Here is a 25,707-nt window from a genome sequence, read left to right on the forward strand (position 1 = left end):
ACCCTTGAATGAGTTGGTGTTCTAAAACTTTTGACTGGTACTGTGAATATAACGTAAACCCGTATTTAACTTCGCTCATTGACACACTATACTCATGCTAATTTGACATGTCAATGTCTCTTGAAGTAGCTGTGTCGGTTTGTGATGTTACAACAACATAGAAGTTACTGCAAACAACGAACACTGTCGTCGTCCCCCCCCTGACATCATTGCACGTGCTATAGAGCAGCAGAATATATACAGTGCCTTGCGAAAGTATTCGGCCCCCTTGAACTTTGTGACCGTTTGCCACATTTCAGGCTTCAAACATAAAGATATAAAACTATTTTTTTGTGAAGAATCAACAAGTGGGATACAATCATGAAGTGGAATGACATTTATTGGATATTTCAAACTTTTTTAACAAATCAAAACCTGAAAAATTGGGCGTGCAAAATTATTCAGCCCCTTTACTTTCAGTGCAGCAAACTCTCTCCAGAAGTTCAGTGAGGATCTCTGAATGATCCAATGTTGACCTAAATGACTAATGATGATAAATACAATCCACCTGTGTGTAATCAAGTCTCCGTATAAATGCACCTGCACTGTGATAGTCTCAGAGGTCCGTTAAAAGCGCAGAGAGCATCATGAAGAACAAGGAACACACCAGGCAGGTCCGAGATACTGTTGTGAAGAAGTTTAAAGCCGGATTTGGATACAAAACATTTCCCAAGCTTTAAACATCCCAAGGAGCACTGTGCAAGCGATAATATTGAAATGGAAGGAGTATCAGACCACTGCAAATCTACCAAGACCTGGCCGTCCCTCTAAACTTTCAGCTCATACAAGGAGAAGACTGATCAGAGATGCAGCCAAGAGGCCCATGATCACTCTGGATGAACTGCACAGATCTACAGCTGAGGTGGGAGACTCTGTCCATAGGACAACAATCAGTCGTATATTGCACAAATCTGGCCTTTATGGAAGAGTGGCAAGAAGAAAGCCATTTCTTAAAGATATCCATAAAAAGTGTTGTTTAAATTTTGCCACAAGCCTCCTGGGAGACACACCAAACATGTGGAAGAAGGTGCTCTGGTCAGATGAAACCAAAATTGAACTTTTTGGCAACAATGCAAAACGTTATGTTTGGCGTAAAAGCAACACAGCTCATCATTATTATATTATTATTATTATTATATTATCACCCTGAATACACCATCCCCACTGTCAAACATGGTGGTGGCAGCATCATGGTTTGGGCCTGCTTTTCTTCAGCAGGGACAAGGAAGATGGTTAAAATTGATGGGAAGATGGATGGAGCCAAATACAGGACCATTCTGGAAGAACCTGATGGAGTCTGCAAAAGACCTGAGACTAGGACGGAGATTTTTGTCTTCCAACAAGACAATGATCCAAAACATAAAGCAATATCTACAATGGAATGGTTCAAAAATAAACATATCCAGGTGTTAGAATGGCCAAGTCAAAGTCCAGACCTGAATCCAATCGAGAATCTGTGGAAAGAACTGAAAACTGCTGTTCACAAATGCTCTCCATCCAACCTCACTGAGCTCGAGCTGTTTTGCAAGGAGGAATGGGAAAAAAATTCAGTCTCTCGATGTGCAAAACTGATAGAGACATACCCCAAGCGACTTACAGCTGTAATCGCAGCAAAATACTTTGTAGCGCCACTCAACTTAAGGGGGCTGAATAATTTTGCACGCCCAATTTTTCAGTTTTTGATTTGTTAAAAAAGTTTGAAATATCCAATAAATGTCGTTCCACTTCATGGTTGTGTCCCACTTGTTGATTCTTCACAAAAAAATACAGTTTTATATCTTTGTTTGAAGCCTGAAATATGGCAAAAGGTCGCAAAGTTCAAGGGGGCCGAATACTTTCGCCAGGCGCTGTACAGCAAATGTGTTTTATCACGTTGCGTGACGCTCCTCCAACTCAGTTTCATCAACAAAACAAAAACGATCATCTCGGCAGTGGGGCTTACAGTGGCGCTGTTTCCCCTACTGCGGATTCCATCTTTAATGATCATACTAGAATACCTGTTCCCAGATTGCAGTAGAGATTTGATTGTGTTATTCTTTTGATGTATTTTATAGCACAATGACAATTATAGAGTGTAGTCGAGATTTGATTGAATCCTATCTTGATGTATCATTAGTATAGCGTAATGACGCTTAGAGACTTGTCCCGTCTCAGGATTTTATTGCTACTGCTGTAGCTCCTGAGAGAAGGATAGAGTGACATACAATTCCCCAGAGCTAACCTAGTTATACTGTATGTCTCTCCATTAATATCTGATTCCTCCCATCAGATCGATTTCCTTTGTCAAGCTAACAGAGAGAAATGGAGGCAGAAGGCACCTTTTTAATGAACCGTTGTGACAGTGTTATACATCGTATCGGAAGGGAAAGACTCTCTCCTCCTAGGAGTCTGTCTGCCAAATCTCTGTTTCCCTCTCGCTCTCTCCCTCTCTCGCTCTCTCGTTCTCTCTCGCTCGCTCCCTCTCTCTCTATCCATGTGTGTCATCGGAACTGATGGTTTTGGCTCAGTCTCTGCTTAGTACAGGCAGACAAGCTGAGTGCTAGCCAAAGACACAAATGAAATAAAAGCTTGTTAGTCTCAACGACTATTCTCTCCCTGGTGACACTAAGGGGTAATTGAGATCAAATTTGTATTGTGAATTTGGATATTGGAGTTAAGTGAATCACAGATTTTCTCTCTGTCTATCAGGTTCTGTGTCAGTCATGCTTCTTATCCTCTTTTCTTTCGCTCTCTCCTTCTCTTGTTCTTGCTTCCTCCGGCGAGAGTAAAATGGGGACGCATGAGTTGAATGAGTGAGGCAGAGAGTCTTGGTGAAGTTAAACAGCCATATTGGATTCACTGAAAGGTTGCACCTGTTATTTTTAACACAGGAAGTTGAAGATGAAGCGGTGTCTTTTATTATCTGTATGGAAGTAGCAGGTGCGGTGCTCTGCTCACAGGTGCAAACACTTAGTGAATCTGGCTCATATTCTTATATTGCTTTGGGAAGTTGTCAGTCAGTCTGACAACTGTTTCGTTGGATTGGACAGAAACTGTGCTTTCCTCACCTTCGCAACCATGAAAAACACTTTCAAATGACAGCTAGCTACATGGCGTACATGTCCCTCTTTATATTGAATAGTATCTCAATGATAAAAAAAGGAATGCAAGTGATTTATACTGCACAACTTTGTTTTATGCGTTGTTTAACTTACTTAGGGTAAGCAAATCGTCTTGTCCCAGCAGTGACCAAGTGGAGTTGTAGTGACATGTTTTGGGGATTTAGAGAACTACAGTTGAAGTGGGACGTTTACATACGCCTTCGCCAAATACATTTCAACTCTATTCCTGACATTGGGTTGGATCTTTAGATGTTCCAATGATGTCAAGCAAAGAGGCACTGAGTTTGAAGGTAGGCCTTGAAATACATCCATGGGTACAGCTCCAATTGACTCAAATGATGTCAATTAGCCTATCAGAAGCTTCAAAACCATGAAATAATTGTCTGGAATTCTCCGAGCTGTTTAAAGGCACAGTCAACTTAGTGTATGTAAATCTCTGACCCACTGGAATTGTGATACAGTGAAATAATCTGTCTGTAAACAATTGTTGGGACAATTACTTGTCATGCAGAAAATAGATGTCCTAACCGACCTGCCAAAACTATAGTTCGTTAACAAGACATTTGTGGAGCGGATGAAAAACGAGTTGAATGACTTCAACCTAAGTGTCTGTAAACTTCCGACTTCAACTGTATCTATTATCATGAATGCTAGAAAGTAAACAAAAGTTTTTGATATATTGTATAGATCAATAAAACCAAAGAAGTCAAATATCGTAATTCCCCCCCCCCCCAAAATAAATAAATGTGTCCTTAAGTTTTGTCCTCTGTGTTACTGCCTTTGCCTTGCAAAGACCTTGAACATTCCCTCCAGTGGCAAACTGTTATTCCAGTGGCAAACTGTTATTCCAGTGGCAAACTGTTATTCCAGTGGCAAACTGTTATTGGGGGAGGCTTCTATATGAAATACAGATATTAGGTAATCACACCCATTTATTATGTACAAAAATTGAGGATTATTTTTGATAATTTGGTATCCAAATCCAAAGTGCCACTTGGTGTTACTCAATTTACATTAAGGGGAATGACAGTGAGCAAAATGATTAATCATTTGACTTTTTGGTAAATCATTTTTCAAGGATTAATGACGTTAGATTTGAGCATCTGTGGCCTGCTTTTCAGAAAATCCTAATGGGCTGGAAATGTGTCATTTGTGTTAGTACTCCTATTGGTGACACAATGTTATGATAATGGTAAACATGATTTTAAAGTCGTTAAGCTGCCGTATTCATTGATTTTAGAATGGGAAGATGTACCCAATACATTTACACAAAAACACACCTAGAAAAACGAAGTTGCCACTGCAATTCAGTAACGACCCGTCAACATAATCATCAAGAACACATGTTTTGTTTCATCTTGGACCTGCGATGAAATCCAGGGTAGAGATATTCTAGTATGTCTCTCAATTTCCATGTATTTCTGACCACACAAGTTAAATAGTCTTTCATGTTCCTGTCTGGTCCCAGAGACGACGTGGGAGAGACCTTCCTGTGTACCTGGGACCCCCAACACCCCTCTGAAACACAAGAACTCACTACCTACAGGTACTGAAGCCATCTCTCTCACTCTCTCGCTCACTCTGTCCTTGACTCCCTATCACTCTCTTTCTCTCACTTTTCCTCCTTTTGCCAGTGTCGTGAGGGCTGAACACAGGCCTACCGCTGTATGGCAGCGCACAGAAAATACCAGAGGCCCCTGACCACACACACACACACACACACACACTTCCTGTGGCTAATTTGATCTGCGATCTGGAGTCGTCTCAACTCACTTTTGTTTGCTCAGGCTGATCACTAGACACAGTGGGGTATCTCATCTAGACTACATAATAATTCTCTCCAACACACACACTGACATGTAGTCTCGCATGCTGCCTGATCACTGAAACACACCTTCAAATGAACATGTGCAAACAATGCACGCATGCAGAGCAACTCTCCCAAATAATAGCTCATTTTCCTTGCCTGTGTACCAGAGGACAACCCAGGCGGTCTGGACTCAGACCTGGGTTTGGTGAGGTGCTCGGCCTCTGGTTTCCAGTAACCGCCCTGATAAAGACATTTTAACAAATAAGAAGCGATTCTCTGATCGCTTTGTTTGAGTCACAAAGATAAGTTAATTTACCCCCGGCTCAGATCTACCGACAACTCATAGGAGGCAAACACCCATTATTCCTCCTCCGCAGGCTGTGTTACAAATGAAATTGTCTTTCTTGCTACCCCGCCCCTCTCTCTCCATCTCTCTCCCTCCACAGTGAACGGGTTTCACTCCAGTGGCGCTACGTTGCATCAGAATGAACATTCCCACATCAGTCTGGTCAAAAAGCCCAGTTCCGAACCACAGGTAAAACTGGTGTCCTCCTCTTCCTCCTCCTCTCCTTCTCTCGTTACTCCAGTTAAGGGCTTCCCCATGAACCCCATGAACTATGCTTATGTTTACACAGAGGATAGCCCATTTCTGTTTCTTCATATTAGACCACCAACAGCCACCACGTCACAGTGGTAGCCAGTCAACGAAAGCATTTAGCAGCGTTTAGTAGAAGCTTTGCCAATGCATCCCCGTTGATAGAGGTACAGTACAGTAGTAGCTTCAAACAGCAGATTTCTCCTATGTACAGTAATGCCATGGTTACTGGGGACATGGTTACCCAACCTCCTTACGCACACGCAAAGACAGAGGCAAAGATGTACACACACACACACAACCCCGTCATCATGAAATGAGATAATGATACTCATTACCCCTGGAAAGGAGAGCAGTTTCTCCATCCTGATTCCTTTCATTATCTTATCCTCAGATCATAATTAGGAGAGCACTCATCGTTGTTCAGACACACACACACACACTCAGTCACACACCATCCAGATACACCCCACCACTACCCAGCTTCTCATCTTCCTCCTTTAACTTCTCCTTTAGCTCCTCCAATAGCTCCTCCTTTAACTCCCCCTTTCTATTTTTCTCTTTGGGAGAGGAGGTGTGGAGCATTCTGTACTTTGTCAATAAACCCCCTCCCTTCCTCCTCCTCTCCTTCCCTTCTTCTCACCAGCCCTGTGTCTTGCTTCAGTGGGCATGGTATGGACAGTGGGGGATGTGCACTCTCTCTTTCATTCTTTCTCTCCCTCTCGTTTTCTGTCTACCTTTTTTAAATCTACGTCTACCCCCTCCATCTCATTATGCCCACTTTCTCTCTGTTTTGCTCCGTGCACACACACACGCACGCACGCAAACACACTCATATTGCTCATGTGATGACATAGTCTGAGCCGAAGTGCGTTCACACACACACACAAATATCCAAGCGCGATTTGCTCTGCGCTGCAGACATGCCCCCCTACTCAGCACTGCAACACACACACTCACACACACAGTAGCCAGAGCGGAGGCAGCACACAGACAGTCAGTCCCAGAGAGCTTCAGCAGCTCCGGTGTGTGTGAGTGTGTGTGTGTTAGCCAGAGACCATGTCGGACACAGAGGAAGGTTTTGACGGAGCATCCTGTCTCCCTCAACAGAATCCAGGTCCTACATCACCCACCAGGAGACAGAGCAAAGAGACTACCATCACAGTGAGTACCACTACTAAAACAATCCCAGACCCAACCCTAACACAAACCTTAACACTGACCCGAACCCCAACACGCATGGGCAATAAAAAGTTGCAAAATCCAACTGATGATGTTAGGGACTATTGAGGCCGAGGACGTGATTTAGATGCCAGCGTCGAACGGAATGAATATTGACGTTTTGAATTTGTAAAATAGTTGTAGAAATTCTGGAAACACTGAGACCTGAGCAGAGGTGAAGGAGTGCACAGGGGTTGCAGTGGAGGGAACTCTCCCTGTTCCCATAGCAACCAGGACAATGCTATTGATTGGCGGATGTTTGAGAGGGAGAATTGGCAGACAGTGCTGATTTTAGTCTTCAGCTATTAAGTCAGGGGTTAAGGGAGTGGTTGATAGAGGTCAACTAAGGTCACTTAAAGGCTCATTAGAAAGTGACGGAAGCCAGATGTTTTAGCTGCTTTGTGTGAACTTTTCATCAAGACGGGAATAGTGGAAAGAGGACAGTCTTCATTGTCATACCATTTCCACAGCAGTAAACTGCTGGACATGCTCAGCAGTGGATCCACACACGCATGCGCACACACCTCCAGCACCCCGAGGCAGAGTTGTTTTGCTGCTGGAGGTAATGAAAGGAAATGTGAGGGGAGACAACAGTCCCGCTCTGTGTGCTAACAGTTGGAACTGATGACCACACAGGAGACCTGCTGTTAGCTGTGTGTGTGTGTGTGTGTGTGTGTGTGTGTGTGTGTGTGTGTGTGTGTGTGTGTGTGTGTGTGTGTGTGTGTGTGTGTGTGTGTGTGTGTGTGTGTGTGTGTGTGTGTGTGTGTGTGTGTGTGTGTGTGTGTGTGTGTGTGTGTGGAGTGCGACTATAATACACAACGCTCAGGCCCTGTGCAGCAGCAAGAGAACAGATAGAGGAGCCGAGCAGGGAGATAGCCGCTCAACCAACAGATTCAACATCTAGAGGAGAAAGGGAATTCTAACACACTGTCAGGACTGTTCAATGATAAATGCTGGTGACACGACAAGGTTGACAGTTTCTGTGTTTTCATGGAGCATTATTCATGAAGTCTAGAAATAAAAAAAAGAGTTGACAAATTCAAGGAGCGATATGAAGTCGAGATGAACTGAGGAGGTGAAGTGTTGCCAGAGCAACAGTGGCAGAGCACCTTGAATAGTAGCATCAGCAGAGTTGGACAGTTACTGTCTGTGCAGTGTGGATGTGTGTGCAGCTCCACATCCTGCATTATTGCTAATCTCGATGTAGACCTTCATGGCTTAGACTCCTCAGACCCGTGCATACCAAATCTAATTTATTCAAATAAAATACGATGCACAATGGAAAAATGTATCTCCTCCTCTCTCGCCCTTTCTCTCTTTCTCCCTCGCTCCTTCTATCTCTCTTTCTCCATACTCCACCCCCCCCCCCTCTCTTCCTGTGTCTCTCTCTCCCGCTCTTCCAGATTAACTGTGTAACGTTCCCCCTCCCCATGAGTATGCCTGAGCAGCAGCTGCTGAAGCCAGATGAGTGGAGCTACTGTGACTACTTCTGGGTAAGAGACAGACTGGCCACACCACAGAGTCAAAGTAAACTACTTTACACTACTCTACTCTACTTTACACTACTTTACTCTACAATACTCTACTCTATACTACTTTACACTACACTACACTCCACTACTCTACTTTACACACAGCAATACACAACACTACACTCTTAGAAAAAAAGTTGCTATCTAGAACCTTAAACTGTTCTTCAGCTGTCCCCATAGGAGAACGCTTTGAAGAAAATGTTTTGGTTCCAGGTGGTACCCTTAGGTTTCATGTAAAACCCTTTCAACAGAGAGTTTACATGAAACCAAAAAAAGTGTTCTCCAATGGGGATAGCTGAAGAACCCTTTTGGAACCCTTTTTTCTAAGAGTGTACAATACTCTACACTATTCTACACAGCACTACTCTACACAGCACTACTCTACACAGCACTACTCTACACAGCACTACTCTACACAGCACTACTCTACACAGCACTACTCTACACAGCACTACTCTACACAGCACTACTCTACACAGCACTACTCTACACAGCACTACTCTACACAGCACTACTCTACACAGCACTACTCTACACAGCACTACTCTACACAGCACTACTACACAGCACTACTCTACACAGCACTACTCTACACAGCACTACTCTACACAGCACTACTCACAGCACAGCACTACTCTACACAGCACTACTCTACACAGCACTACTCTACACAGCACTACTCTACACAGCACTACTCTACACAGCACTACTCTACACAGCACTACTCTACACAGCACTACTCTACACAGCACTACTCTACTCTACACAGCACTACTCTACTCTACACAGCACTACTCTACTCTACACAGCACTACTCTACTACTCTACTCTACACAGCACTACTCTACACAGCACTACTCTACTCTACACAGCACTACTCTACTCTACACAGCACTACTCTACTCTACACAGCACTACTCTACTCTACACAGCACTACTCTACTCTACACAGCACTACTCTACTCTACACAGCACTACTCTACTCTACACAGCACTACTCTACACAGCACTACTCTACACAGCACTACTCTACACAGCACTACTCTACACAGCACTATTCTACACAGCACTATTCTACACAGCACTATTCTACACAGCACTGTTCTACACAGCACTGTTCTACACAGCACTACTCTACATAGCACTACTCCACACAGCACTACTCCACACAGCACTACTCTTCACAGCACTACTCTACACAGCACTATTCTACACAGCACTATTCTACACAGCACTATTCTACACAGCACTACTCTACACAGCACTACTCTACACAGCACTACTCTACACAGCACTACTCTACACAGCACTACTCTACACAGCACTACTCTACACAGCACTACTCTACACAGCACTACTCTACACAGCACTACTCTACACAGCACTACCCTACACAGCACTACTCTACACAGCACTACTCTACACAGCACTACACTACTCTACACAACACTAGTTTACACTGCACTACACTGCGGTATACAACACAACATTACACTACACACCACTGCGATACATTACACAACTCTACAATACACTGCGATACACTACACTGCGGTACACAACACTATACTACACTGCGGTACACAACATTACATTACACAACACTGCGATACTCTACAATACACTGCGATACACAACACTGCGATACACAACACTGCGATACACAACACTGCGATACACAACACTGCGATACACAACACTGCGATACACAACACTGCGATACACTACACAACACTGCGATACACAACACTACATTACACAACGCTACAATACACAACGCTACAATACACTGCGATACACAACACTACATGACACAACTCTACAATACACTGCGATACACGACACTACATGACACAACGCTACAATACACTGCGATACACAACACTACATGACACAACTCTACAATACACTGCGATACACGACACTACATGACACAACGCTACAATACACTGCGATACACGACATAGTCCTTGAGGACCACAGTTCTGCTGGTTTTCATGTCTCCTTGGTATGAATAATCACAACATTACTGCCCTAATTGTCCGGGCAAGAATAAAAAATCTAACAGAAACATTCAGACACTGCAGCCTTCAAGGACGGGTGTTGTGCTGCCGTGCCTTAGACTGCAGTCCACAGCGTCAGAGTAAGCCTGCAGAGCTGTAGTAGAATGACACAAGACGTAGTGAGAGCGACTCCACGCATCTGATTGGCTCTGCTTTCCTTTCTCCCACGGCTGAAACGTAATCACCACCAAGGTGTGTTCTCAGGTTTCGACACTCAGCTAATGTTACAGTCGGACTGGGCTAACGTTACTCTTTGAGGTGACAACAGCAGAAGACGCTCGTAAAGAAAGAGTGGATACCGTACACTGAGAGTGACGGATTTTACTGAGACACAGAGGATCAGATTAAAACAGGTTGCCAAGTATTTAGTACTCCCCTGCTGTGTGTGAATTGTAGACTTTCTAGAACACTGGCTGTGGTGCTGTAGAATGGATTATAGTGCTGCAGTAAATATTGCCTGGTATTTTCCCAGCAATACAATACAACGAATAACTGTATGAATGTATACCATGCAATAAAGTACAATACAATATCACTATACTATACAACCCAGCAGTGAATTAATTTACAATAATGGTCATATTATTTGTGGATAGTTTGTTGATTTACAGTATGTTACACTAGATGTTGTTATACAGTGGTGTGTATTTATGTTGTGGTGGTGGTGTTGTTGTTGTGTAGGAGGATAAGAAGGACCCTCAGGGGACAAGCTCTATCTCAGGGTTTGAGGTCTTGCTGCAGAAACAGCTGAAGGGGAAACAGATGCAGAAAGAGATGGCCGAGTTTATACGAGAAAGGTAACAACAATAATCTAATATCATTGTCTCAGCTGATTTGTCAACGAACCTGGTCAGACCAATGTTTCACGACTCCTTTTTAATCTTGAGCATTTTCATGTTTGACACGTGTTGCCATGAAAACCATCAAATGGAAAATATCATTTCTTGAACTTTTTTTTTTTTTTTTTGCACCGATGCGTACTTTTCCACTTTGAGCAAAAGAGGAAAAATTACTTGCTATATGTTGCAATTCTGTGGTACTGTAACAAAAATGTTTTCTCCTTCCTTCTTTCAGAATAAAGATAGAAGAAGAATATGCCAAGAACCTCTCCAAGCTGTCACAGATTCCCCTTGCAGGACAGGAGGAAGGGTGAGTGAGCAGTGGCATCACATCCTGTGGTGGTTCCTTAATAAAGAGGAACCTACATGCACACTGAGTATACAAAACAATAAGAACACCTGTTTTTTCCGTGATATAAACTCACCAGGTAAATGTTATGATCCCTTATTGATGTCACTTGTGAAAACCACTTCAATCAGTGTAGATGAAGGGGAGGAGATAGGTTCAATAATGCTTTTTAAGCCTTGAGACAATTGAGACATGAATTGTGTAGGGGCTCCATTCAGAGGGTGAATGGGAAAGACAAAATATCTAAGTGCCTTTGAACGGGGTATGTTAGTAGGTGCGAGGCTCACTGGTTTGGTTCAAGAACTGCACCGCTGCTGGGTTCTTCCAAGTTTCCCGTGTGTATCAAAAGTGGTCCACCACCCAAAGGACATCCAGCCAACTTGACACAACTGTGGGAAGCATTGGAGCCAAAATGTCACAGCATCCATGTGGAACGCTTTTGTCATTTTGTAGAGTCCTTGCCCTGATGGCTTGAGGCTGTTCTGAGTGCAAAAGGGGGGTGCAACTCAATGTTAGGAAGGTGTTCTTAATGTTTGGTATACTCAGTGTATGAGTCACAGCTGGAATGGCTGGCGCCTCACTCACACACTGTGCTCGTGCTCACTGACGCTGAGGAAGATATGGCACAATACAAGAAAATCGCTCCACGTCAACATTTTGAACGATTCCATGTCAAAGGTTATTTCACAGATTATGCACATTCTTTTCCAACTCCTAGCCAGCTCCTGTAGCTCTGAAAGGATTTGATGATTGTACATTTTAGTCAAAGATTGAGACTTTCTGATGATAAAACAATCATATAGCTAGGAGCAGGAACACTGTGTTTGTTGGACTGGACAGCAGGGTACTGTGGTTCCTCTCCCATTAGGGTGGTATTGAACCATATCAGGCCAGACTCATTGGCTGAGACTGCATGGAGGCCCAGCCAGTCAGTAGAATCAGTGAAACAGGAAGTATGGTCGTCCTGTAAATCGCTACAACTTCCTTTGATCAGACTGAGCCTTTAAACCATTCCATAAAGTGCCTTCGGAAAGTATTCAGACCCCTTGACTCCACATGTTGTTACGTTACAGCCTTATTCTAGTATTGATTACTAGTTTTTAAAAGTCCTCAGCAATTTACACAAAATGCCCCATAATGACAAAGTGAAAACAGATTTTTAGACACAGATCTAGGAAAGGGTACCACAACATTTTGCAGCATTCAGGGTCCCCAAGAACACAATGGCCTCTATCATTCTTAAATGGAAAAAGTTTGGAACCACCAAGACTCTTTCTAGAGCTGTCCGCCCGGCCACCTGAGCAATCGGGGGAGAAGGGCCTTGGTCAGGGAGGTGACCAAGAACCTGATGGTCACTCTGACACAGCTCTAGAGTTCCTCTGCGAAGATGGGAGAACCTTCCAGAAGGACAACCATTACTGCAGCACTCCACCAATCAGGCCTTATGGTAGGGTGGCCAGGGCTAGGCTGAGGGGGAATGGCCGGCTGTATGGTGAGGGTCCTGGGCTAGGCTGAGGGGGAATGGCCGGCTGTATGGTGAGGGTCCTGGGCTAGGCTGAGGGCGAATGGCAGGCTGTATGGTGAGGGTCCTGGGCTAGGCTGAGGGGGAATGGCAGGCTGTATGGTGAGGGTCCTGGGCTAGGCTGAGGGGGAATGGCAGGCTGTATGGTGAGGGTCCTGGGCTAGGCTGAGAGGGAATGGCAGGCTGTATGGTGAGGGTCCTGGGCTAGGCTGAGGGGGAATGGCAGGCTGTATGGTGAGGGTCCTGGGCTAGGCTGAGGGGGAATGGCCGGCTGTATGGTGAGGGTCCTGGGCTAGGCTGAGGGGGAATGGCAGGCTGTATGGTGAGGGTCCTGGGCTAGGCTGAGGGGGAATGGCCGGCTGTATGGCGAGAGTCCTGGGCTAGGCTGATGGGGAATGGCCGGCTGTATGGCGAGGGTCCTGGGCTAGGCTGAGAGGGGGGGAAGGCTGTAAAAGAACGTCTGCATACCACATTTACGACACAGACATAATGAGTCTGGCCACTCTGCCAGACTGAAATACAGTACATGTGCTCTAAACACACACTGTGTTATGAGACTGCCCTGTGCCAGATCCTTGTATCAGATATGGCTCTTTATGGCTCTAAGAGGGGGTGAGAATGGAGGCAGAGCAGAGAGATGCTGCACCAGTTTATGAGGGGCTTGATGTACTGATGTTTATGATACTGCCCTACGGTCAACACTGAAACATAGATGGTATGGCACTCTCCTGCATGAGACATATGATGCTGGACTACTAAAACCCCTTCTCTGCGTTTTCTACAACTCTGTACGAGTTGGCCTCTCTCCACTACTGTACTGCACCAGTGTTATTGTGATAGAATGGCAGGGTGGGGTGGAATTGTTTCATATAGATTCTAGAATCTAGACGATGCCAGTGAGTTCCGTCCGCTCACGCCCACCACATCCAGAGAGAGCAACACAATACTGTTATTATCTCCTCTCCCTCTACCCTGCTCTGTTGTCAGCCTGGCTTCCTGGACAATCACTGTGTTGTTGCTATGCTCCTGCCCTGCCTGCGTCCGAGCCCAGAAATACTGCCTGTTTATTCCTGAATTTACCATTTGTCTGGCCGTAACACAGCCCGAGAGCATGTGACTAGCTTGTATCACTAGATTCGCTACCAATCATGTGCTGTATTTACAGTGGGCTAGAAAGGAGTGGACACTGGTCCATTTGTTTGACTCAACTGTTGTTGGCCAATGCTCCCTGGGGTATGAACACTTTTTAAGCAGCTGTCTTAAGGATATGAGTATGAGGAACCAACTGTGAATGCGTTGTGGATCGGTGCCATTGTGTACTTTTTAGTAGCCTATAAGACTTTATATCCTACCAGTATAGAAGCCTTCTTGGCCAGGCCTCCCTTGCAAAACACAGTATTAATCTCAGTGGAACTTCTTGATCAGATAAAAGTCAAAATACCTTTTTTAGCAATTTGTATCTGTTCTTATCCATCTTCTATCTTCTATTTCTTCTCCGATGGCTCTGAAAGTGGCTGAATATAGTATATTAAAGTGCAGTTGGCAGAGCAGAGAGCAGCACCCCGACGCTGTAGAAATGTAGCCTGCCTTCCATTCAGAGCGGTGCTTTGATGTGACCTGGTGAAGAGGCTAAAGCCCCTCAGCCCCTCTCCTCTCCTGCTCCAGACCCAGAAGTGCCTCATGGCTGTATGGGCCTGCTGTTGGCTCACTGTATGGCAACTTGGATAAATATTCTGCTAATATTTGGAATGGAGGACTCAAGAGGACAAGAGGTTCTAGCCTGGTGTCTGGTGTCTCTCTTTTTAACAACGTCTAGTACCCTCTGCTATGATCAGTGTTAATTTTATTTAAATTAACTAGACAAGTCAGTTAAGAACACATTTTTATTTACAATGCCAGCCTACCGGGAAACAGTGGGTTAACTGCCTTGTTCAGGGGTAGAACGACAGATTTTTACCTTGTCGGCTCGGGGATTCGATCTCGCAACCTTTCGGTTACTGGCCCCAAGTCTTATTATACATTTTCCCACAATGCATTATGTTACAGAGATTAAAGTGTTGCAGAATGTTGCAGAATGAAGAAGCCGTGAAAGGGTTTAGCTATGTCTCATATCCTCAGTCTATACATCCAAACCAGCCAGTTAGCTTGCAGAGGACCAAACACGACTGTGAGATGGGCTGCCTGCTGGGTTATATGCAGCCTATGAACTTTTAAACTGAACCTTCAGTTGAACCTCATCGCTCTCTCTGTTTGGCGGGATCCACCCTGACACTTCTCATCTTTTCATTCCCTCGCCCTCTTTCATGATCTCTCTTACTCCTCCCTTTCTGCTTTCTCTCTCTCTCTCTTTCACTCTCTTTCTCTCTTGCTCGCTCTCACTTTTTCTCTCTCTCTCGCTCTGTAAAGCCTGTGTGGTCTTAACTCTTGATGTGAGTGGTACTTACCTCCTACAGGATGTGGTCCCCCCCCCCCCCGCAAACTCTGTCTCCTAGTACTACGTAGTGTCATACAGTGATAGTGTGGTTTCTCTGTGGTCTGACTGGTGTGTTATCTCTCTCCTCAGTACTCTAGGGGAAGCCTGGGCGCAGCTGAAGAAGAGTTTGGCTGAAGAGGCTGAGGTTCACCTCAAGTTCTCCTCTAAGGTACTGTATTACAGTGGACCGCATTCTTTACACAAAGAAACCACTTCACATTTTGGGAATTATTTTCCACGTGACTTTAATTCACAGTACAGTCTACTTAACATTGTGTCCCGTGGTTTTGTAACACTTAATTGAGGCCGATTTACTCTCTGGCCCCTTGCTGCGAAATACACATGTATGATTGGTTTGTCTTGGGAGCGAGAGCGCGGGGGTGGGGGGGGGGGTATTGTGTGTGTGTGTGTGTGTGAGAGAAAGAGAGGTTCCAGCCAGGAGCCCAGCTGGACTGAGTGGAGGAAACAACGTCAGTGATTCAATTCTCTGGAGACAGACAGGCACACACAGATGTGCTGTATTTAGTACAGCTTGAGGTTTAGGGGGGAGTATGAGAGATGGAAGCAGAGAGTGAAAGAATGAGCAGAGAGTATTATCTAGGAAAGGTGGGGGAGAGAAAATGAGCAAATTTGAAAACATTCTTCATGCACCTCTATCTCTTCAATAGCTATTTATTATCCTTAAATCTGTGTCCTATTCAATCAGGTTTCTGCAGTAATTTAATAATGTTTCCTCTTGCATTGTGCTTTTCGTAATTTACCGATTTGCTCATATAATTTCTATAAACTGTTTATGGGTAGGAAGGAGTCTGTCTCCCAACCTTAAATAATCTCCTGGTCCTAAGCAGACACTCTTCAGGAGAATCAAAGCAGCTCACAAATCAAACTCTACATTGACCTACTTTTATATTTTAGAGAGACACATTTGTGACTGTAAATCATTGACAGCTCTGTCAGATAAGCAGGTTTTATGGGTAAAAGGGGCTTTTGTAAATAGCTGTCCCTTAGCCACTAAGGATATGAGATACAGGCGTAGACAAAAACAACACAACTGTCAACACAATATATCATTATTATAGGAGAGGCCATGGGCCAGCTGTTTTTACTAACCACATGACTTAAACAGGAAAAAAACCCAGGTAATATTATAGGCCTTCCTAACAGTTGTCTCCAATGAGGTCTGCATTTGATTGTTTTTGAACTCGTTCAGCTCCAGAGCGAGGTGGAGAAGCCTCTGTTGACTTTCAGAGATCACTTTAAGAAGGACATGAAGCGGTTCGACCATCACGTGGCAGAACTACGGAAACATCTGGTCGGACGGCACACAGCCGTGGAGAAGGTACGCATCCTGACATAACAAGACGCAACAAACGCATACACACGCAGGCACACACACACATACACACAAACACACAAAAATCTATGTTTACATTTTTGTTATTTAGCAGACGGTCTTATGCAGAGCTACTTACATTAGTTATACAAAAGTTGACGCAATAATAACCGTCCTTGCACTTTGCAGCTGTAGAATTTCAGGAATCTTCTCACATGAGATTAAAATTCCACAACTTGTCCCTAAGTAGAGGACCGTTTCCTGTCAACACACACACACACACACACAACCTCTTTGTGCTTCTATAAATAATGATTGGACCAATCCCTTCACCTACCATAGACTTGTCAACCCCTCGCCATCAGCCATTTAGACATTCATAATGCATGGCTAATAGCAGTTAGTAGTAGCCTACTGCAGGGTAGGCAACCCTGTCCCTGGAGTGCTGCAGGTACTGCAAGATTTTGTTCCAAGAAGGCAATGAGGTCCAACTGAGCTAAATTCAATACACCTGGTCTTCCAGGTTGGTTAAATCAAAAACATGAAGTGCCTGCAGCCCTCCAGAACCAGGGTTCCCTACACCTGGCCTACTGAAATACCCTCCGGTATGTCCCCATTGGCTTTCTTAACATCTTATAACAAAGTTATGACAACCTTTTATAACATCTGAATGCATCTCCAGGCCCGTAAAGCTCTAGCGGTCCCCAGGTTGGCTTTCTTTTTAATCATCTTATAACAAAGACCTTATCAACAGACAACAGCTAACATTTATAACATCTGAATGCATCTCCAGGCCCGTAAAGCTCTAGCGGACAGACAGAAGGACCTGGAGGTGAAGAGTCAACAGTTATAAGCGTTCATAACAGCTTTTATAACATCTGAATATATCTCTCTAGGCCCGTAAGGCTCTAGCGGACAGACAGAAGGACCTGGAGGTGAAGAGTCAACAGTTATAAGCGTTCATAACAGCTTTTATAACATCTGAATATATCTCTCCAGGCCCGTAAGGCTCTAGCGGACAGACAGAAGGACCTGGAGGTGAAAACTCAGCAGATGGAGATCAAACTAAGCAACAAGATCGAGGAGGACATCAAGAAGGCCCGGCGGAAGTCCACACAAGCAGGTCAGAGTCCGGGTCAAAGGTCAAACCGGAGGTCGTGGGGTTCGCCAGTGGGGTCAAAGACTCGCATGTTTGTTATAACTGATAGGGGTGTCATTAATTACGTCCCCATCTGAGCGTCTGAGTATTTTATCTGCACAGATTACAGGTTCTTATAGTAAAAATCTGACCAAGTGAGACTAAGATGCTAGCTAACACCTAACTTTAAACAAGAAAGTTGTTTATGACTTGCTAAACAGACACTCTAAACTATATACAAACAGTCATCATGACTGTGCTGTCAGTGTTATGTCCAATGGCATGTTGCCGTGGAGACAGAGTACACATGCAGACTAGCATATATAGCAATAAACCAGAAGAAAAGGAACGTTCCTGAAGAACGCTCTTGAAGCTGGCAATGAAACGGAAAGGTGTCTTGAGGCTTAATCTCATCCCTCTCAAGTGCCTCCTTTTTGACGATCAGATGGAGATGGCACTGCACACCATGTGGTTTAATCGATCTGTACGGTAGACATTTAACTGTGTATAAGTCACTGGTTTATCAGCAGTTTCACGGAGACTGGGGGAGTCTGTGGAACGACATGGGAACAGCAACACAGTGTAGTGCATCTCTAGGCCTGTAGACGGGCTTGGGTGTGGTGGGTTATCTCTCTCCATGCTAACCTACTGGAGGCTAACCTACTGGCAGTGAGTGAGGGAGGGAGGGAGGGAGGGAGGGAGGGAGGGAGGGAGGGAGGGAGGGAGGGAGGGAGGGAGGAGGGAGGGAGGGAGGGAGGGGGAGGGAGGGAGAATGCTGTAGACAGGCTTGGGTGTGGTGGGTTATCTCTCTCCATGCTTCCCTCTGGAGGCTAACCTACTGGCAGTGAGGGAGGGAGGGAGGGAGGGAGAATGCTGTAGACAGGCTTGGGTGTGGTGGGTTATCTCTCTCCATGCTTCCCTCTGGAGGCTAACCTACTGGCAGTGAGTGAGTGAGTGAGTGAGTGAGTGAGTGAGTGAGGGAGGGAGGGAGGGAGGGAGGGAGGGAGGGAGGGAGGGAGGGAGAATGCTGTAGACAGGCTTGGGTGTGGTGGGTTATCTCTCTCCATGCTTCCCTCTGGAGGCTAACCTACTGGCAGTGAGGGAGGGAGGGAGGGAGGGAGGGAGGGAGGGAGGGAGGGAGGGAGGGAGGGAGGGAGGGAGGGAGGGAGGGAGGGAGGGAGGGAGGGAGGGAGGGAGGGAGAATGCTGTAGACAGGCTTGGGTGTGGTGGGTTATCTCTCTCCATGCTTCCCTCTGGAGGCTAACCTACTGGCAGTGAGGGAGGGAGGGAGGGAGAATGCTGCAGACAGGCTTGGGTGTGGTGGGTTATCTCTCTCCATGCTTCCCTCTGGAGGCTAACCTACTGGCAGGGAGGGAGGGAGGGAGGGAGGGAGGGAGGGAGGGAGGGAGGGAGGGAGGGAGGGAGGGAGGGAGGGAGGGAGGGAGGGAGGGAGGGAGGGAGAATGCTGTAGACAGGCTTGGGTGTGGTGGGTTATCTCTCTCCATGCTTCCCTCTGGAGGCTAACCTACTGGCAGTGAGTGAGGGAGGGAGAATGCTGTAGAAAGGCTTGGGTGTGGTGGGTTATCTCTCTCCATGCTTCCCTCTGGAGGCTAACCTACTGGCAGTGAGGGAGGGAGGGAGGGAGGGAGGAGGGAGGGAGGGAGGGAGGGAGGGAGGGAGGGAGGGAGGGAGGGAGAATGCTGTAGACAGGCTTGGGTGTGGTGGGTTATCTCTCTCCATGCTTCCCTCTGGAGGCTAACCTACTGGCAGTGAGTGAGGGAGGGAGAATGCTGTAGAAAGGCTTGGGTGTGGTGGGTTATCTCTCTCCATGCTTCCCTCTGGAGGCTAACCTACTGGCAGTGAGGGAGGGAGGGAGGGAGGGAGGATGCTGTAGACAGGCTTGGGTGTGGTGGGTTATCTCTCTCCATGCTTCCTCTGGAGGCTAACCTACTGGCAGTGAGGGAGGGAGGGAGGGAGGGAGGGAGGGAGGGAGGGAGGGAGGGAGGGAGGGAGGGAGGGAGAATGCTGTAGACAGGCTTGGGTGTGGTGGGTTATCTCTCTCCATGCTTCCCTCTGGAGGCTAACCTACTGGCAGTGAGTGAGGGAGGGAGGGACAATGCTGTAGACAGGCTTGGGTGTGGTGGGTTATCTCTCTCCATGCTTCCCTCTGGAGGCTAACCTACTGGCAGTGAGTGAGGGAGGGAGGGAGAATGCTGTAGAAAGGCTTGGGTGTGGTGGGTTATCTCTCTCCATGCTTCCCTCTGGAGGCTAACCTACTGGCAGTGAGGGAGGGAGGGGGAGGGAGGGAGGGAGGGAGGGAGGGAGGGAGGGAGGGAGGGAGGGAGGGAGGGAGGGAGGGAGGGAGGGAGGGAGGGAGGGAGAATGCTGTAGACAGGCTTGGGTGTGGTGGGTTATCTCTCTCCATGCTTCCCTCTGGAGGCTAACCTACTGGCAGTGAGGGAGGGAGGGAGGGAGGGAGGGAGGGAGGGAGGGAGGGAGGGAGGGAGGGAGGGAGGGAGGGAGGGAGGGAGGAGGGAGGGAGGGAGGGAGGGAGGGAGGGAGGGAGAATGCTGTAGACAGGCTTGGGTGTGGTGGGTTATCTCTCTCCATGCTTCCCTCTGGAGGCTAACCTACTGGCAGTGAGGGAGGGAGGGAGGGAGGGAGGGAGAATGCTGTAGACAGGCTTGGGTGTGGTGGGTTATCTCTCTCCATGCTTCCCTCTGGAGGCTAACCTACTGGCAGTGAGGGAGGGAGGGAGGGAGGGAGGGAGGGAGGGAGGGAGGGAGGGAGGGAGGGAGGGAGGGAGGGAGGGAGGGAGAATGCTGTAGACAGGCTTGGGTGTGGTGGGTTATCTCTCTCCATGCTTCCCTCTGGAGGCTAACCTACTGGCAGTGAGTGAGGGAGGGAGGGAGAATGCTGTAGAAAGGCTTGGGTGTGGTGGGTTATCTCTCTCCATGCTTCCCTCTGGAGGCTAACCTACTGGCAGTGAGGGAGGGAGGGAGGGAGGGAGGGAGGGAGGGAGGGAGGGAGGGAGAATGCTGTAGACAGGCTTGGGTGTGGTGGGTTATCTCTCTCCATGCTTCCCTCTGGAGGCTAACCTACTGGCAGTGAGGGAGGGAGGGGAGGGAGGGAGGGAGGGAGGGAGGGAGGGAGGGAGAATGCTGTAGACAGGCTTGGGTGTGGTGGGTTATCTCTCTCCATGCTTCCCTCTGGAGGCTAACCTACTGGCAGTGAGGGAGGGAGGGAGGGAGGGAGGGAGAATGCTGTAGACAGGCTTGGGTGTGGTGGGTTATCTCTCTCCATGCTTCCCTCTGGAGGCTAACCTACTGGCAGTGAGGGAGGGAGGGAGGGAGGGAGGGAGGGAGGGAGGGAGGGAGGGAGAATGCTGTAGACAGGCTTGGGTGTGGTGGGTTATCTCTCTCCATGCTTCCCTCTGGAGGCTAACCTACTGGCAGTGAGTGAGGGAGGGAGGGAGAATGCTGTAGAAAGGCTTGGGTGTGGTGGGTTATCTCTCTCCATGCTTCCCTCTGGAGGCTAACCTACTGGCAGTGAGGGAGGGAGGGAGGGAGGGAGGGAGGGAGGGAGGGAGGGAGGGAGGGAGAATGCTGTAGACAGGCTTGGGTGTGGTGGGTTATCTCTCTCCATGCTTCCCTCTGGAGGCTAACCTACTGGCAGTGAGTGAGGGAGGGAGGGAGAATGCTGTAGAAAGGCTTGGGTGTGGTGGGTTATCTCTCTCCATGCTTCCCTCTGGAGGCTAACCTACTGGCAGTGAGGGAGGGAGGGAGGGAGGGAGGGAGAATGCTGTAGACAAAATGTAGTTTTAAGGTTAGAGATTTGGAAAAGTAACTATTGTGAATAAATTGATGACCTCATCCGGAGAGTGACATCATGGCTGGACCATACACTCACATCATGGCTGGACCATACACTCACATCATGGCTGGACCATACACTCACATCATGGCTCGCCAGATACTCACAGTGAGAGGTGGATGAACACACACGCACAAACTTGCTAACACATGCACACACACACACGCACTCACACACCACACACACTCACACCTCCTCTTTGCTTGCGTAGTCTGTGTGAAAAGCAGCAGCAGTTGTTTGTGACGATGGTGATGGTGTGTGTGCCAGCTATGACAGTCGAGAGAGAGAGAGAGAGAGGCTACATTCTCAGTCACAGTCCTAATAAAAAACAAAACACTATATGAGACTCAAATCGCATATAGATCCATTTATAGCAGGTTGTTCTGCAACGTGAGCCTTGGTTATCGTTTTTTTTGTTTTTTGTCTGCGCTAAGGTTGAAGGAGAAGACTTTCTTCTGTAAGTTAGTATTTAGACTGGGGCTCTCCCGGCTGGAGAAGTTATTGAGAATGCATCATAAACCCAGACGAGAGAAAGGTGCCAGCCAGTGTCCAAAGTATAGATGGGTTTGTCTTAACATCCCTTGTGTCTCTACCAGGAGATGACCTGATGCGCTGTGTCGACCTTTACAACCAGTCCCAGTCCAAATGGTTTGAGGAGATGGTGACCACAAGCTTGGTAAGACTCATCTGTCGTTCATATTGTCCTTTGTATTTCCTCCTTTTATTAAAAGTGACTCGGGGTGTAAACTCATTGCTTTGGTAGCCTGGGTGCTGGTCTGTTTCTACTCCATCCATCTTCAAAAACAGTGAGGCGTTGGTTTTAACGACAGAAAGGAGGAATCATGTCGTCTAAAACCCCGTTCCCTTCAATCCATTCTGTCCATCAGGAGTTGGAGAGGCTGGAGGTAGAGAGGGTGGAGATGATACGACAGCATCTGTGTCAGTACACCACCTTGCGGCATGAGACGGACATGTTTAACCAGAGTGTAAGTCGAGCGCCACCTCGTAGTACCTCTAGAGGGCACTAAATGCCTTGTTTCCCCCCCACACACACACAAACACACAGGGTATTGATTGTTTTTCCACCTGTCCCTGCAGACGATGGAGCCAGTGGATCAGCTGTTACAGAGTGTGGACCCAGCTAAAGACCGAGAGCTCTGGGTCCAGGAGCACAAGACAGGAGACATCAGGCCTGTGGACATTGAGATATAACACACACATGTGGATCCACAAGCCTAAATCTTTACTAGGGCTTCAAGACCTTAGCCCACCTTACTAAAGTCAACTTTGTGATATTATGGACATCCTGAGAAATGAGAATAGGTCATTAGAGAGCGGTTTAATGGCATGATTCACAATGTCAACTCATTCTACTAAAGAGAAGTGATTCTGAAAGTGAATGACAGCAGTGTACCACCAGACAGTATTCTTGATGCCCTTGAGTATTCTATATGTATGGTAGACAGACAGTGTTCATTATGCCCTAGACCTTGAGGACTACTATAGGGAAGACAGGTGTGTGTGTATATGGGCCAAACTCAAGTGGGGGAAATGTATTACCAACATAAACAAACGGAATGGCTATTTTGACCTGTACATAATCTATGGTCTACAGTACAAGCCTGTGGGACTGAGGCTGTGTGGGCTTTATCCCCTTCCTTAAAATAACCCCAAACAAATTCTGTAAATTGTTGGCCAACTGAAATACTGACGCAAAGGTTAATTATGAAATTTAACAGCTACTGCAGCTTTTATCTAATAACCGTCCATCAAATGCATTCCAATTTATAGATATTTTATCTGCGCCACTACATTGAAACTATAAAGTGAGGTGAACAGAAGGTTTTTAAGGTGAATATTGATTCCGCAAACCTATATGAAATGGGTCGTTTGGAAGAGGGATTGACACACATGTAACAATCTACAAGGTTTTGTGATGTTTTCCTTACTGTTGAATTGATCAACATTTGAATTATAGTCTATAAGGGGGCAGTACAACTGGGATGCTGTTACAAGGGAATGTGCTTTAGCTTTTTGTAAATACAAGATGAACACAATGGGGTGTAGAAGTAAAACATCTAGAGAATGAAGGATGTAAAATAGTGTGAAATAGTGGAATCGGCAGCAAAACAGATGAGAGATATATATATATATATACATATACACACATTACACAGGAGTGATGGTACAAATAATATATTAAACTGATATTACACAAAAATTATTTTTCTACTAAATGAAACGACGACAACGTTGTTTCAGAGACAAGCAAACTGGATATAGATCCCCAACTGAAGATGAAGTGGTTACAGTATATCACAATCCCGTTTCTCTCCCGTAAGTATTACGTACATGTTACTACTGTTCCATGCAGACACATACATGTTGTACAGACTTTTCCATTATTGTTTGTTTGGTGCAACAAGAACCGTGAACATTCCAAGGATTCTGAATATGGACATAACTTCTGAATGTTTGGCATTTTAATGTTTCTGCATTGATATGATAAATATATAGATATACATCTTATGTTACATCTATCTCTGGTAGTTCCTTTCTGCTGTTTTTTTAATTTGACAATATAACCAGGTGATTTTTGTAGGTGTTTTGTGTTTCTGGCAAATTATTTTGAGGGTAGAAGAAGACATTTCAGGGATGAATAAAAAGGGTTTATTTCTTAACACGTTTTCACATTCAACAATAAAATGCTTTGGACAAGTAATGTAAAAATGCTTTGGACAAGTAATGTAAAAATGCTTTGGACAAGTAATGTAAAAATGCTTTGGACAAGTAATGTAAAAATGCTTTGGACAAGTAATGTAAAAATGCTTTGGACAAGTAATGTAAAAATGCTTTGGACAAGTAATGTAAAAATGCTTTGGACAAGTAATGTAAAAATGCTTTGGCAGCGATGTATATGTCTGCATAATAATGGTCAACTTTGATATTCCATCTTCGTCAAATCTTGCGTCCGAAATTCTGGGAACAGTTTATTTGGATAGTACAACCGTCTGTAGAGCATCTACAGACGGACTATCAACAAACAATCTGTTGATAAGCAATTGCTTGCTAAGGTTACGGTTAGGTTTAGAATAAGGGTTAAGGTTAGTTAGATGGTTTGTTGAAATGTTACTGATTTAATCTGGGGCATCTACAGATGGACTATCCAAATAAAGTGTTACTGAAATTCTTACTCGACATGCAAGCGTGTATAACCTCAGATGCCAGTGGAAGACATGCGATACAAATGCAGATTTCAGGTAAGGATATTGCCCCCTAGTTGCAAAAGGTCATGCACATCACTGCTATATAACTTTACTTGATCAAACTCTTTGGATGAGCAAGTAGAATGAGAGTCAAAAGTGAACACAAACTTTCTTGTGACTTCTCTATGTCGGTCTTTAAACTGTCTATCAAGGTCTTTATAACCAAGCATCAAATTATTATTTATTTTTTACAGAACATTTGATCTGGAGAATATAAATGTGATGAAGTTTTTAAGAAGTGGTTTTCGTTATCATCAGTATTATGAACTGAATCACAAATACCTAGGATGGATTAAATCATACAAAAGGACCAGGACCAGGTGGCGAATCGCATCTCTGCATGTCTGGCAGACATATCAGTGTGGATGACGGATCACCACCTCAAGCTGAACCTCGGCAAGACGGAGCTGCTCTTCCTCCCGGGGAAGGACTGCCCGTTCCATGATCTCACCATCACGGTTGACAACTCCATTGTGTCCTCCCAGTGCGCCAAGAACCTTGGCGTGATCCTGGACAACACCCTGTCGTTCTCAACCAACATCAAGGCGGTGGC

The 25,707-nt window shown here is 45.9% G+C and overlaps 1 protein-coding gene across 1 annotated transcript in view; it reads left to right on the forward strand.

Annotated features, from left to right (window-relative positions):
• gas7b (growth arrest-specific 7b) overlaps window positions 1-24,838 on the forward strand; it is a 52,829-nt gene extending 27,991 nt beyond the window's left edge. Inside the window, exons 3-14 of the mRNA XM_046356979.1 lie at window positions 4,609-4,686; window positions 5,397-5,485; window positions 6,656-6,709; window positions 8,170-8,259; window positions 11,043-11,158; window positions 11,436-11,510; window positions 15,635-15,713; window positions 16,755-16,883; window positions 17,877-18,000; window positions 22,485-22,564; window positions 22,776-22,874; window positions 22,987-24,838. Of these exons, the coding sequence (XP_046212935.1) occupies window positions 4,609-4,686; window positions 5,397-5,485; window positions 6,656-6,709; window positions 8,170-8,259; window positions 11,043-11,158; window positions 11,436-11,510; window positions 15,635-15,713; window positions 16,755-16,883; window positions 17,877-18,000; window positions 22,485-22,564; window positions 22,776-22,874; window positions 22,987-23,100 (1,127 nt within the window). The 3' untranslated portion in view covers window positions 23,101-24,838. The remainder of the gene's footprint in view (window positions 1-4,608; window positions 4,687-5,396; window positions 5,486-6,655; window positions 6,710-8,169; window positions 8,260-11,042; window positions 11,159-11,435; window positions 11,511-15,634; window positions 15,714-16,754; window positions 16,884-17,876; window positions 18,001-22,484; window positions 22,565-22,775; window positions 22,875-22,986) is intronic.
• Window positions 24,839-25,707: the final 869 nt, after the last annotated feature.

This window comes from Oncorhynchus gorbuscha, linkage group LG07 (assembly GCF_021184085.1).
Source record: "Oncorhynchus gorbuscha isolate QuinsamMale2020 ecotype Even-year linkage group LG07, OgorEven_v1.0, whole genome shotgun sequence".
In the NCBI taxonomy this organism is placed as follows: domain Eukaryota; kingdom Metazoa; phylum Chordata; class Actinopteri; order Salmoniformes; family Salmonidae; genus Oncorhynchus; species Oncorhynchus gorbuscha.